The sequence below is a fragment of the Ylistrum balloti genome, unplaced genomic scaffold, assembly GCF_031769215.1.
Source record: "Ylistrum balloti isolate Yb309-2 unplaced genomic scaffold, AGI_CSIRO_Ybal_v1 Utg370292, whole genome shotgun sequence".
Taxonomy (NCBI): domain Eukaryota; kingdom Metazoa; phylum Mollusca; class Bivalvia; order Pectinida; family Pectinidae; genus Ylistrum; species Ylistrum balloti.
In genome coordinates this window covers 192,680-208,172 of record NW_026782221.1, presented here as the reverse complement: position 1 = coordinate 208,172, position 15,493 = coordinate 192,680, and the positions used below count along the sequence as shown (strand labels likewise).

General features: G+C 36.9%; 1 protein-coding gene across 1 annotated transcript; it reads right to left on the bottom strand.

Annotated features, from left to right (window-relative positions):
* Window positions 1-2,493: 2,493 nt before the first annotated feature.
* On the bottom strand, window positions 2,494-11,426 carry LOC132553028 (uncharacterized). The gene is made up of 10 exons (XM_060217231.1): window positions 11,296-11,426; window positions 9,496-9,547; window positions 8,468-8,526; window positions 8,062-8,144; window positions 7,806-7,876; window positions 7,572-7,642; window positions 6,912-7,018; window positions 6,093-6,157; window positions 3,824-3,909; window positions 2,494-3,312 (listed from the first exon to the last, which is right to left on the bottom strand). The coding sequence occupies exons 1-10, from the start codon at window positions 11,384-11,386 to the stop codon at window positions 3,143-3,145; spliced, it is 855 nt and encodes a 284-aa protein (XP_060073214.1). The 5' UTR covers window positions 11,387-11,426; the 3' UTR covers window positions 2,494-3,142.
* Window positions 11,427-15,493: the final 4,067 nt, after the last annotated feature.

Sequence of the window (15,493 nt, the reverse complement as noted above, 5' to 3'; positions counted from 1 at the left end):
AGACACAAGGTAACCGTTTTAGATATATGTACGATAGACACGAGGTAACCGTTACGTGTACGATAGACACAAGGTAACCGTTTTACATATATGTACGACAGACACAAGGTAACCGTTTTAGATATATGTACGACAGACACGAGGTAACCGTTACGTGTACGATAGACACAAGGTAACCGTTTTACATATATGTACGACAGACACAAGGTAACCGTTTTACCTACATGTACGACAGACACGAGGTAACCGTTTTACATATATGTACGATAGACACAAGGTAACCGTCACGTGTACGATAGACACATGTAAATTTACATACATGTACGACAGACACAAGGTAACCGTTTTACCTACATGTACGACAGACACGAGGTAACCGTTACGTGTACGATAGACACAAGGTAACCGTTTTACATATATGTACGACAGACACAAGGTAACCGTTTTACCTACATGTACGACAGACACGAAGTAACCGTTTTACATATATGTACGATAGACACAAGGTAACCGTCACGTGTACGATAGACACATGTAAATTTACATACATGTACGACAGACACAAGGTAACCGTTTTAGATACATGTACGACAGACACGAGGTAACCGTTACGTGTACGATAGACACAAGGTAACCGTTTTACATATATGTACGACAGACACAAGGTAACCGTTTTACATATATGTACGATAGACACAAGGTAACCGTCACGTGTACGATAGACACATGTAAATTTACATACATGTACGACAGACACAAGGTAACCGTTTTAGATATATGTACGACAGACACGAGGTAACCGTTACGTGTACGATAGACACAAGGTAACCGTTTTACATATATGTACGACAGACACAAGGTAACTGTTTTAGATATATGTACGACAGACACGAAGTAACCGTTACGTGTACGATAGACACAAGGTAACCGTTTTACATATATGTACGACAGACACAAGGTAACCGTTTTACCTACATGTACGACAGACACGAGGTAACCGTTTTACATATATGTACGATAGACACAAGGTAACCGTCACGTGTACGATAGACACATGTAAATTTACATACATGTACGACAGACACAAGGTAACCGTTTTAGATATATGTACGACAGACACGAGGTAACCGTTACGTGTACGATAGACACAAGGTAACCGTTTTACATATATGTACGACAGACACAAGGTAACCGTTTTACCTACATGTACGACAGACACGAGGTAACCGTTTTACATATATGTACGATAGACACAAGGTAACCGTCACGTGTACGATAGACACATGTAAATTTACATACATGTACGACAGACACAAGGTAACCGTTTTAGATATATGTACGACAGACACGAGGTAACCGTTACGTGTACGATAGACACAAGGTAACCGTTTTACATATATGTACGACAGACACAAGGTAACCGTTTTACCTACATGTACGACAGACACGAGGTAACCGTTTTACATATATGTACGATAGACACAAGGTAACCGTTTTACATATATGTACGACAGACACAAGGTAACCGTTTTACATATATGTACGATAGACACAAGGTAACCGTCACGTGTACGATAGACACATGTAAATTTACATACATGTACGACAGACACAAGGTAACCGTTTTAGATATATGTACGACAGACACGAGGTAACCGTTACGTGTACGATAGACACAAGGTAACCGTTTTACATATATGTACGACAGACACAAGGTAACCGTTTTACATATATGTACGACAGACACAAGGTAACCGTTTTACATATATGTACGACAGACACAAGGTAACCGTTTTACATATATGTACGACAGACACAAGGTAACCGTTACGTGTACGATAGACACGTGTAAGTTTACATACATGTACGACAGACACAAGGTAACCGTTTTACATATATGCACGACAGACCGTTAACCGTTACGTGTACGATAGACACGTGTAAATTTACATACATGTACGACAGACACGAGGTAACCGTTACGTGTACGATAGACACGTGTAAATTTACATACATGTACGACAGACACGAGGTAACCGTTACGTGTACGATAGACACGTGTAAATTTACATACATGTACGACAGACACGAGGTAACCGTTACGTGTACGATAGACACGTGTAAGTTTACATACATGTACGACAGACACAAGGTAACCGTTTTACATATATGTACTACAGACACGAGGTAACCGTTACGTGTACGATAGACACGTGTAAGTTTACATACATGTACGACAGACACAAGGTAACCGTTACGTGTACGATAGACACGTGTAAGTTTACATACATGTACGACAGACACAAGGTAACCGTTACGAGAACGAATGGTATTATGTAATTGTTACATATTTGTAAATGCGGGAAATTTACAGGAGAAAGACGAGTGTACGCAGCGCTCATATTTTCATTATAAAAGATAAGCCAACACAACAGAGTATAAAAAGTACATCTGGTCACTAATCAGCTGCCATTAAAAAGAAACAGAGTAAAAAGAAGTTCTAATTTTATTAGAAAAAAATACATTCTACAAAATAAAATGTGGTACAAAAGGTTACCACAGAAAAAAATAAAAATCCCGCGTAAATATAGATTTTACAATATAGACTAAGTTTACAATGGTATTGTATATAGGTCACCATGCTGGTGTGTAGAGAATTCCACGACAAGCAGACTAAATTACTAATTACATTGTTAACCTATGTTAAATGTATAATGGTCAAAGCTCACGAAATAATGCAGAAGTCTTATATCTGACAAAGGAGAACATAAACTTATATAAGTGGAATGTTTACCCAGTGTTTGTAGTTTAATTTAACTATTGGAATATGCCAATTTAATTAATTTCCATGCACATAATATGAAATTTCAGAGTGATTGCACTGATAACCGCTAATTATTGTACAACAATGTTGAAGCTGTAGCATCCAGTGAATGACTATAGTAATATATAATGTTACCTTAAACGTCCTCAGTTAACAAGTTTATGTCCCAAGTACCAACAATTAATGACAATTTTAAACAGTGTTATGATTAATACATTAGTGTGTAACTATTGGAATTCCGTGATAAATGGTATATCTCCTAGACAGAAGATATTTCAATCATTGTCTGTAAACATTCTTATATCAACATGGTTTACTCTAGAGTTTGGCGTGGACTTTAAGTGTCTGTTGGAAGGATAGTTGCTGACCAGCGGCTATCTCTACCGGAGAGCTCACACTGCCCGCCTCCACACACACCATGGTCTTATACTCCTCGTTCCCGAAGTCGGACATGGTCTTGGCCTTCTCGCTCCACGGATTCCACACAACTAAAAATAACCATACATTGATTGTTCGTCATGCTTCGTCTAATTATCTCCTTCGTTCACACTTTGGAAAACCTGTCGAGTCCAAGTCATTACTACTGTGAATATTCTGATGGTTGTTTGTAGACAATTGATTGGGCCCAAAGAAACTAGTTCACAATCATCAAACACAAACACGAAGAGCCTTGGTCCAAACCATTAACCGGTACTCGACAAGTCAGTGATTCACTTGGAAGCGATTTAAATTGTGAGAAATGATGAGGAAAAGCATCGTCGGAGTTTTTATTCACGGATACATGATGTTTGCTAGCTTTGGTGACATAGTGGTATGTATGGTGTAACCTCTGAAGACACCTATTTTTGTTTTGCAGAATTCAATTGGTCACATTCCATTGGTTGAGAGGTTTTGGGTTATCCATACGAAAAATGTTATTAAGTCGATCATATGTCCCGTCATAAATGATTTTAAGAAAAACATTCAAAATAATCATCATTTACATAATGAAATACTTACCAACATCTGTGAAGTTGGAGAGATTCACCGACACTGTGTGGGAGCTACAGTCCATGGTTACTGTGCTAGGACACTTTTGGTAAACCCTGTTAAAATAAGGTTTCTGATACAGTTTATTAGAAGTTATTAAATCAACCCATCGATTAAAAATACAGTCGAATACAGTTGTACTGAAACTACGACAAACTAAAATTAGACTGTATTCACATATGTATATATATATATATATATATGTACCTGTACTTTTTTGCATGCCTAAATGTGGACATACATAATAAGACAGAGCTCACTTACAATAAAATCCACAGAAAATGAAGATGTAATGAGGTAATAATAAATATCTTAAATTTGAAGACGATTATTCACCAGAACATTCTGTACAAGTTTGGTAATGACTTCGATCAACAGAGAAGCTGGCGTGTTACTACTAAGGAAAGTCAATAATTACGATATTGAGGAAACATTCATTGTCAATGAAGGGTCATCCGGCTGGTTCAGTTACCGCCCAAACATAATTCTTCTATCAGTGACAACTAATCCATATCCTATCATTACAATGTATCAACTTCACCAGTGTTTTTATGGGAATTTTTACAGTTACAATGTCAGTTATAGCTAATGAAGAAAAGTAAAGAAAGTGACAGGAAGATAACATAGAGGAAGATTGTACAAAAAACTGCTGTTTGGACCTTCTTGAACTTGTCAGTGATGTTAAGGGCCTTAATTTCGAAGCCTAGGAGGCGACTGAGGAAAATTCAAAGTGATCGAAAGAAATGCTAAATCTAGAGGAGGAGGTGTACTAGCTCCATAATTAAATCAATCTCGTATTTTTATATATCACACAATTTAAAAACAACGTCAAGTGCATGTGGACGAATTAAAGTGTGGCGTGCAGGTTACGGCAAACCGCGAATACTTAAGTACAGGATAATGACGTAGAGGAATTAAAAGGTCAATAACTCATGAAAAAGTAACAGAATAAAAAAAAACAGATAAAGTTAATGTATAATAACGCAGAGAAAGTCTAGGACAATAACATAGAAAAAGTTACAGAATAACAGAGAAAGTTACAGGATAACAGAGAAAGTTACAGGATAACAGAAAGGTACAGAATAACAGAGAAAGTTACAGGATAACAGAGAAAGTTACAGAATAACAGAGAAAGTTACAGGATAACAGAGAAAGTTACAGAATAACAGAGAAAGTTACAGGATAACAGAGAAAGTTACAGAATAACAGAGAAAGTTACAGGATAACAGAGAAAGTTACAGAATAACAGAGAAAGTTACAGGATAACACAGAAAGTTACAGGATAACAGAGAAAGTTACAGAATAACAGAGAAAGTTACAGGATAACAGAGAAAGTTACAGAATAACAGAGAAAGTTACAGGATAACAGAGAAAGTTACAGAATAACAGAGAAAGTTACAGGATAACACAGAAAGTTACAGGATAACAGAGAAAGTTACAGAATAACAGAGAAAGTTACAGGATAACAGAGAAAGTTACAAGATAACAGAGAAAGTTACAGGATAACAGAGAAAGTTACAGGATAACAGAGAAAGTTACAGAATAACAGAGAAAGTTACAGGATAACAGAGAAAGTTACAGAATAACAGAGAAAGTTACAGAATAACAGAGAAAGTTACAGAATAACAGAGAAAGTTACAGGATAACAGAGAAAGTTACAGAATTACAGAGAAAGTTACAGGATAACAGGGAAAGTTACAGAATAACAGAGAAAGTTGCAGGATAACAGAGAAAGTTACAGGATAACAGTGAAAGTTACAGAATAACAGAGAAAGTTACAGAACAGAGAAAGTTACAGAATAACAGAGAAAGTTACAGGATAACAGAGAAGGGTACAGGATAACAGAGAAAGTTACAGGATAACAGAGAAAGTTACAGGATAACAGAGAAGGGTACAGGATAACAGAGAAAGTTACAGGATAATAACGAATATAAATTTACAGGATAATTGCGTAGACAGATACAGGTTAATGATATAGAACAAATAACAAGATTGTACAGGGTAATAGCGTTACAGGATGATAACGCGAAGAAAAGTGACATAATGATTACAGAAGGTTACAGGATGATAACCCTTCAAAAATACAGGATATTGTTAAAATACTCAAATATTATTATCTTCATACCTTGTAAATAACTATTAATGATTATCGTAACGTTTAAATAACTTTGACAGTAACAATAACAGCTCAAGGTGTACAAACGTTCTTAGTGAGGACAGTGAGACACGTGTACATACCTGTCATAATTCTCGGGAATCGTGACGTCGTCTCGGTCTTCCTGGAAGTCCTTACCATCCTGCACCTAACGTTGCAACAGAGATCATATGTATACCTGATGGTAACATGAAACGATGCTGTCAAATCCACATCACTGTCTATAATACCAGAAATAAGTATGGCTGAGGCGAGACTATATCAAAACACAATTTCATCTCTCGACTAGTTGATATTTTGTATCCTGTAATGTGATTTCGTGTAAACATTGAAACTTATATACCATATTATGGCCCTCTGTGTCGGGATACATACAGAACTGTTTCCCTGTGAAGGGTTTCTTTTCCGAGGGCAAAATAACCCTCTCCACAAGTTCACTACCGAGCAGACCATCAGAAACACTATCACAGTTAGCGCTTGTAAAGTTCCCATAAAGTCTTATACATATCGAATGTAAACGTGACTGACGAATTCATTTGAATACTCTTGAACAAATTCAATTGTCGACTAAACAGCATAAACTGACACGCTAATGCACATAAGTTTACAAATAAAACAAAATTAAGATTCATCTCGCATCTACCGCTAAAACTGGATACATAGTCAAAAAAATAAGAAAAACATATTAGTATCCACCTCCAACACCTTGTCTTCATGCATGCCGTTTTGCTGACGTCACAAATATACTGACGTCATTATCTCAAGAAAAATAATGAGTCGGGCGAGCCTATTTCTCCACATGATGTTAGTGGTTAAGGTCGGTTACAGAAGTATTCCACAGTCTTGTTCCCATAACATGGCATTTACATGTAACAGTTACGTTAGTCTCGTGTCATACTAACCTTGTCTGTGTATGTCAGACCCTTCAGTCCACGGACAGAGGTCGTACTAATGTCCGGTGTGAGGAAGTAGGAATGCATTAATGTGGTAAACGTAAAGCTCTCACCTCCTGTAGCAACAAACAATATCAAGGTAAATATCATATCCTATAATGTAACCATAGCAACACACATTATCAAGGTAAATCTCTCAACTCCTGTAATGTAACTATAGCAACACACATTATCAAGGTAAATCTCATATCCTATAAAGTAACCATAGCAACACACATTATCAAGGTAAATCTCTCATCTCCTGTAATGTAATCATAGAAACACACATTATCAAGGTAAATCTCATATCCTATACAGTAACCATAGCAACACACATTATCAAGATAAATCTCTCATCTCCTGTAATGTAATCATAGAAACACATATTATCAAGGTAAATCTCATATCCTATACAGTAACCATAGCAACACACATTATCAAGGTAAATCTCTCATCTCCTGTAATGTAATCATAGCAACACACATTATCAAGGTAAATCTCATATCCTATAAAGTAACCATAGCAACACACATTATCAAGGTAAATATCTTATCTCCCGTTAGGTAACCATAGCAACAACAGGATAACTTGTAATACTAGCCCAAACCTTGCTGATATGACGAGAATTACCTGTATTGTGTACGGTAAGCCTTGTTGATAGTGATGATGTGGTCAATTCCAATGTGTAAACCAGCTTAAACCTGTAAAGGAAGACATATTATAAATAAATCAACTTTAAACCTGTAAAGAAAGAAAAACAATTGTTAATCAACTTTAAAGTTTAATATTGTTTTATGGTTTGCTGTAACTGTGATTTATACGTAATATACATGTAGGACCACCGGGTATTAGAAGAAAACTTACTGATAATTCCAGACCTTCCTAGTATCCTCGTCGTCCGTCAGAGCTAGTGAACACTTCACTGTTCCGTTCTCCTACAAAAATGATACGTCAACATGATTCAATTTGCGCTATGTTGTCAAAACAATCGATACAAAAAATTACCAAAATTCATTGTTATTCTCATGCACACAGAGTATATTGGATAATTACATATAGAAGTTATTTTATAGAAAGCAGGAATCTGACCAAACAGTATACAGCTCTCAACTCGGCTTACCATTTGTGGCTGAGAGTCTACACTCCATCGTTTGTTCCTGGCGAATCCGTGTTGTGGACCGCATGTCCAGGGTCCGAACTGGGCTGTACAACAAAAAGAGAACGGAGATGTACCAACAAAAAGAGATCTTTGCTGTACAACAGAAGAGACATTTGTGGACAATGATAAACTACAAAGTTAGAACGACTATAAAGACATTGACGTAGTGTCAGTGTTGTTGTTGGCAGATTAAAAAATGTATGTGATTGCAAAGCCTCCACCAAACTGACTGTGTACATATTTTAAAATAGAAATACGTTTGAATTGAGATCCTTTTTCTCCGACATCTAAATGTATTATATATTGATTTGAAACATTTCACATTTGTCAACAGATAATCACAAAGTGTGTTTGTGGCAGTACTTACGGAATACTAATGGTATCCCTCCACGTATCGCTTTCGAGCTATCTAGTACGGCTTGTTTACTGGAAAGAAGTTTTAAAGCTGACAGTGCTTAACAATTCCATTGAGTATATGTGGATCACACAGAAATCCAAGAAGAGGCGTGTGGGCCTTATACAAGAGTCTCGTATAGCAATAGTGTGGACAATTATTAAATGAATAAAACAATTATTTAGCAGGAAGAACAACATTTTCTTCGTCTCTGTTCCTCAACATTCCAACCAATTTTTAGAACTCTTTCGTGGAACTTGTGTTTTAAATGTGTGTTGTTTTTTCCTCTTGAAAATCGGTATTGCTCAATTATGTTAAAAACGGTCGTCGTGGCCAACATGCCAAGTTTCCACTAGACGAAGTGTAACACTTTGTCAGCTTCCTTTCCTTAACCTCCCCTTCACATCTCATCTCAATGCCACCAGTCTTAGTGGTGAAGTTTGATTAAAGCACAGACGACCTCAATATGACAGTGGGAAGATTATTAAGAATTTGAACATGATGATCATTCGATGCCATCATGACGATCGTGACCATGACAACGACCATAAAGTTTCTGTAGCCATGGACGATAACAATCATGACGACCACACAATTTATGTAGCGTAACTCGCTACTTCTGTGGTAGAAAACCTTTACTACGTCGTTTGTTGGTCGACATGATTCACCTATCAAGGAAAGGCACACAATGCTGCTATTATGCCCATACTTTGATGAAGAGAATAAGCAATATGTTTACCAAACTCTGTAGTTTTTAGTGACCATTTGTATCATATCTTAAACAAAGCCCAATATGGTTGCAACTAAAATATAATACTCGTCCCGTACAATAGACTGAGTATAACGTCCACGAACGAGAACCTTCATCTGGATCATAATAATTTCAAATGAAAAGCAGTTTGTGTGCTTACTTTCCAGAGATTAAAGGCATACATGCTAGGTAAGTTGTATTACATCATGATATACCATATCTAGTGACTTATTTACAACCCTATACATACCTAAGGAATAATATTTCTCTTCCACCGCATTTCCATGACAACGCCGTGGCACCTGTGACACAAGGGACATAATTCAATATATATCCACATTTAAAACTCACGCGCATAAATATAAAAACGAATAGATAAATAAATAAAGCATTTCCCTCATTTCTCAAATGGTCGACATTTTAGTTGTCGAGGTGAAGAGGGCTTTGCTACAGACTCCATCGTACAGGTAGATAGTTGTATTGCTTACTTTTTCAGTACAGTCCTCCTTCAAATCAGCAAACTTGTTATGTGTAGTTTGGAAGTCATGGAACTAAACATACCAGTCCCCTATATATGGTTATCCCTCCAATATGCGCCCCCTAATTTGTTCTTAGTCTGGCAAAGAGAGGGAAGATGTTGGGTGTAGGATTAGGTCTCGAGAAAAGTATTGTCAGTATAAAGGGGAGCTCAAAGTCACGTGCACGCGTACAACACCATTCAATCACCTGTTTACCAGAGTGACTCTCTACTAGGACTAGAAACATCCAATTTACCACTCACTCCAAGACGTGATGAGTAAACAAAGAAAATCAACAATATGCTCTTATATGAAATGGATGTATACTAAATGTAGATGTGGTGTAATCTACCATCCTACAGGAAATTTGTATGAGGCTAGAAAGTCTTTGATATACCTTCAAATTAAATTTTGATAGCACATTACAAGTTACACCAAATGGACATGTCAGCTGTCGGTGTAAGTCGTACATCAAACTGAACTGTGTCTGTGATGTCTATATAGACTTGATTTAACAACCTCACAGATTAAGTACATACTAGCTAATGTGAAACTTAAAAACATTTTCCAAATATTTTTATAAGTTTTGATATACAAATATATATTGGACTGGAATTCCACTTAACTCCCCAGTCCTATCTGATAAATCATGCAAAATGTAACGCGCGGAAACAACTTACATATACATATATACGATAGATTTAAATCTTAAAATGTCCTTCAGATTAGACCATAAAATTTATATTAAAGACCCCATTTAAATTGAAAATTTGCTAAACCAACCGAATAAGTGACACATCGATATCAACACAAACACATCAAATCTGATAAGTCCTCATCCTGAAATGTATAACACCTGCCACATAATTATCATCATCCTGTCAGCTCAAGCAAACCCCGGCTAAAAACCTGATAGGACCTGTGTTTTGTACACCATGTATTAACTTGGTACATGTAACTAAACCTATTTAATAAATTACCCGGAAACAAACAAATAAATAAAAAAATATATATACGTTATGTATACTCTACCGTTTGATACAAAAAGCGTCAGTTTTTTATTTTCTGAACCATGACAAACCATTTTACGGTACTATGCTTCATTGGTATTTGTTTATTTATTTATTTTCATTTATTTATTTTTACGACAATGTTGTAACTTCTCAATATTCCTCACCAATTCACAGCAAACCATATTCATACGGGGACATACTATGTATACATGTTTCGATACAGATAATCTGCAAACAAGAAATCCACTTTGCTAGTTTACATGAAATATTTATCAATTAGATCTATAGTGGAGGTCGAACATATCGCAAATTACAACCTATAATTTTACGATAGGAGAGGGGCCTGACGTGACATATAAGTGTGCCGAACACCTAGGACATATGTAAATAACACAGGTCACATGTATCAGTCCCAAACATTAGTGAAAAGCATGCTGAAATGTTCTGTGGTTCGAACTACCGACCATAGCTTTCGGACTGAACTTTCAATTACAATGCAGCTGTCTCTGTTATCCTCACCGTGCAAGTGAACGACCACCGACGTCCCCTCCCCTCCGTCCAACAGTACAACGTCACTCTCCTGTACACGAGCCGCAAGGTCTGTATCCATGTTGTATTCTTCAGAACGTTACGATTGTCGCTTACAAAAGTGCCGTACCGTTTTGTTTACAAACCCACAACGTGTACGTGTATTCGCATTTCCGGGTTTGTGATACAAGGGAGGTAACTCCAACTTCAAACGAGACGAAACTCCTACCGAAGAACCCAATTTACACTGCAACTGGACCGCCGTTGTCGGAATGTACTTGCCACATATAATTTTACTGTATTCGGCAGTGACGGAAAACAGCTGACTGTTGGCACGCGAGGTAATTCGACAGAATTGATCCCAGAATTTACTTAAATACAACATTTAAAAATATAAATAGTTGTTGAAATAAGCTATTTTACATAATGTAATGAACTAGTTGATTGATGAAAATTCATAAAACCGTAGTTCTATATTTCGGAGGATGAAAAAAATTCAGGTGAACTATACCTTGTGTACTTTGATTAATGGTTATGTTTTTGTTTGTTTTGTTTTGTTTTTTAATGTTCTCTTTATTGTGCTGTAGATGCTTAGATGAAGTAATTTGTCTTCTTCTCTAGCTGGCACATCATGTAGTATCCTTTGTCCCATCAACTATCAGACACGTGTATCTGTATGTTTCAGATATAATCTATTTGTCACTGATGGTACTCACTATGTACTGTTTTCACGTAAATAAGTTGAAGCATCGAATTTTGATTTTGTTGCTATTTATTGACTATGGCGGATGTAAATGTAGCCGAAAGTTGCGACGATATATCAGTAAGTGTAAGTGACGGCAATCACACCCCTCGTTACACAACCCTCACTAACGTGGTGCTACCCGACATGCTAATTAGCCCATGGCAAAATGGACAACGCGAAAACGTCATCTGTGATGCTGATGATAGTGACTGGGATGATACCCAAACCAGCACCTCGACTGAGAACAGTGCTAATACCCATAATACTAGTACAATGAAGTATTATATCACTGAAATTGAAAACATTAAAAATCAACCACGAACAATAGTAATTGACTACATCCGAAAATTAACCAGAGACAATGTCACGGACTTAGAGATGATCAGGAATGAACTTTATCAGAAAGCCGTAGCGCGTGATGATTTCCCCGTGAAAGATGGTTATCTGAGACGACGAATTGAAACGCGAAAATGGGGTCAAACTGTACCTGCGTCCTTGCAGAAAAAATTATCGAAAGACTGCTTTACTTTGTTGCTTGCATGTGACGGTGAATTTTCTGATGATATCGCAGAAGTTGTACCCACAAAGAAAAAGCGAATCGGTAGCGTAAACGCACCTTTTCAAAAATCACAGACACAATCTGACGATGTAGCTGGTGTACATGTGTTGACCGAAACTGTGGTCGCGATACAACGAGAGATCCTCGAATTGAAAACAAACTATAATGAACAGATAGATGAACTGAAAAGCACAATGAAGAAACTTTTGAAAGAAAAAGGTGCCCAAAATAGAGCTAAAAAGTTTCAGGTGGAGATAAAGACATTGAAAAATCAGTTAGAAAATTGTGAGAAAGAGAACGGAACAATTAAAAGTAAATTAGAACAAATAGAAAAGGAGACACAACAGAAAATCGAAACCATAAGACAAGAAAACAACAAGTTGGAGATAAATGTTAACAACAATAAGGAAGACATTAATGAGCAAGACAATTTAATTCAAAAACTTGGTGTAAATATCGAAAAGAAAATTAACATATTGAAATCTGATATTTCTGGAACTAAGGAGAAAATGACAGACTGTCTGAATATCGCACAAAGATATGATAATGAACAACAAAACGGTGTGGCGAGTCTTAAATACCAAATAAGGCTTACAAATCAGAAAATGAAGCAACAAGATACGGAGTACAAAAACTTAGAAGAAGCGATAGAACATTTAAAATTGTCGACATCAACTCTACAAAAACAACTAAACGATCTCAAAAAGAGGGTTTCAAAGGACCACAAAGACGCCCAACGAACAGTTATGACACAAGGCAAGTCGAGGGACAACAAAGCAACACAGCCGACACTTAATCTGTCAAACAGATTTCATGTGTTAGACGACACCAGCAGCAACAAGCAAAGGAAAAGTGATACTATCAGCAAATTTGCAAGTGATGGTACGACAGACAAACGGATAAACGAGGAGCCAAAACCTATACCAGTTCACTGCTCTTCATCAGTGCCGAAAATTTCTCCACTAGAAAAATCTACAACCGATAATACCAGGATTGAACAGACAAATGATAAACCAAAACCAATACAAGTCCACTGCCCTTCATCAGTATGTAACATACAGCGCGAACAGTTTGGTGGATTTAAACCTGTGAATCGTAGTAGAGTCCAAAGATTCTATGTGCATGGTATCAATAAGGCCACTTCGTCAGAGGAGCTGATGCGACAATACCTCGAGCGAAAAAATGTCAAAGTTACTTTTCTTCGATATTTCGAAAGGGACTACAAACGAACAGCCTCGGCACAACTAAACGTGGTAGATGACGGCAAATGTTTTGTTGGAAACCGGTCTTTCTGGCCAGAAGGCATATATGTACGCCCGTGGCTTCCTCGCGAAGTATTTCTAACTGAGAATGGGCGTGGCTGAAAAACTTAACATTATGTGTTGGAACATCGAGGGGATAATGGCTGGCACGCCGTATCTTCTTAATTGTCTCAATACACACAGCATTGATATATGCGGTGTCTCCGAACACTGGCTGAGAGAATATAGCATGTCCTTTTTTGATACTTTTAAAAGTAGCGGTTACTCTTATATAGCAAAACCAGTCTATGAAATTGACCCACTACGTTACAGATGTAGTATTAGAGGTGGTGTTGGTATTCTGTACAAAGACAAATCGCTAATTGTTCAAGAAATCCCTGTGGATAGTCCGAGAGTTATTGGAAGTGAGATTCAAACTCAGAATGGGGAGCATATATATTGTTTTCTGGCTTATATGCCAGCCTCCTCGAGACCTATTGAAATGTTCACTGACCACATAGACCTATTAGAATCGCTTGTCTCTGTTTATTCGGAACAAGGACTAGTGATAGTTATAGGTGACTTAAATGTTAAAATTAAGGGTCCCCGGTACCAATTTAAAGATGACGAGAGATCCACAATTTTCCGATTATTTTTAGATAGAATGAACCTACTGTCTGCCAACGTACAATCAGACTGCAAGGGACCTGTTTATACATTTTGGCCTCAGACGGGTAACTGTACTTGTATTGACCATGTTCTTGTCCAGTCAAATAAGATTGACTTAGTTGATTCATGTGAAGTACTAGATGATGAAGCTATGAATGTGTCTGAGCACAGCCCTATTGTATGTTCTATAAAGGTCTCACCGTTGCTATATCGGTGTAATGCATCAAATACATCAAATTTTGTGAAATATAACTGGAAAAAAGTCCTGCATAACGGTAATATTAATAATTATATGCTGGAGTTGGGAAATAATTTAAAGTTAATAGAATTGCCTGCCGGACAAATGTCTAACGAATGCATAGACCAGTTCTCCAAAGATATTGTTTCAGCTATATTGCAATCCTCCAACTCTACCTTGCCTATAAAAAAGTACAAGAGCTATTTAAAACCATATTGGTCTAAAGAATTGTCAGAAATGCACACTTCGGTGCAAATTAAAAGGCAAAAATGGCTAAATGAAGGAAAACCTAGAAATTTCTATCATAGTTTTCTGCAGTATAAAGAGAGCAAAACTTCTTTCAGAAGAAAACTTCGTGATGCATTTAATAGGTATATGTCTGAACAATTTAATGAAATAGAAAAATCCAGTGAACTTGACCAGAATTTATTCTGGCAATTATACAAAGGTAAATCTTGTAAAAGCAAAACACTTCAGACTGAAATGAAATACAACAATGTAATTTTACGAGACCCCAAAAATATCGTCGAAGCGTGGGCGACACATTTCGAAAATTTGTTCCATGATAAACCGAATGAAGAATTGGACAACACGTTCCAAAGAGAAATCATAAACCGCGTGAACGAAATTGAAAAGAAAGTTCATAATGAGGTAGACATATACCTGAACGAATGCATTACCACTTCAGAAATTGCCTTGGTGTCTAGAGGTCTCAAATCTAAAAAAGCAGGAGGGTG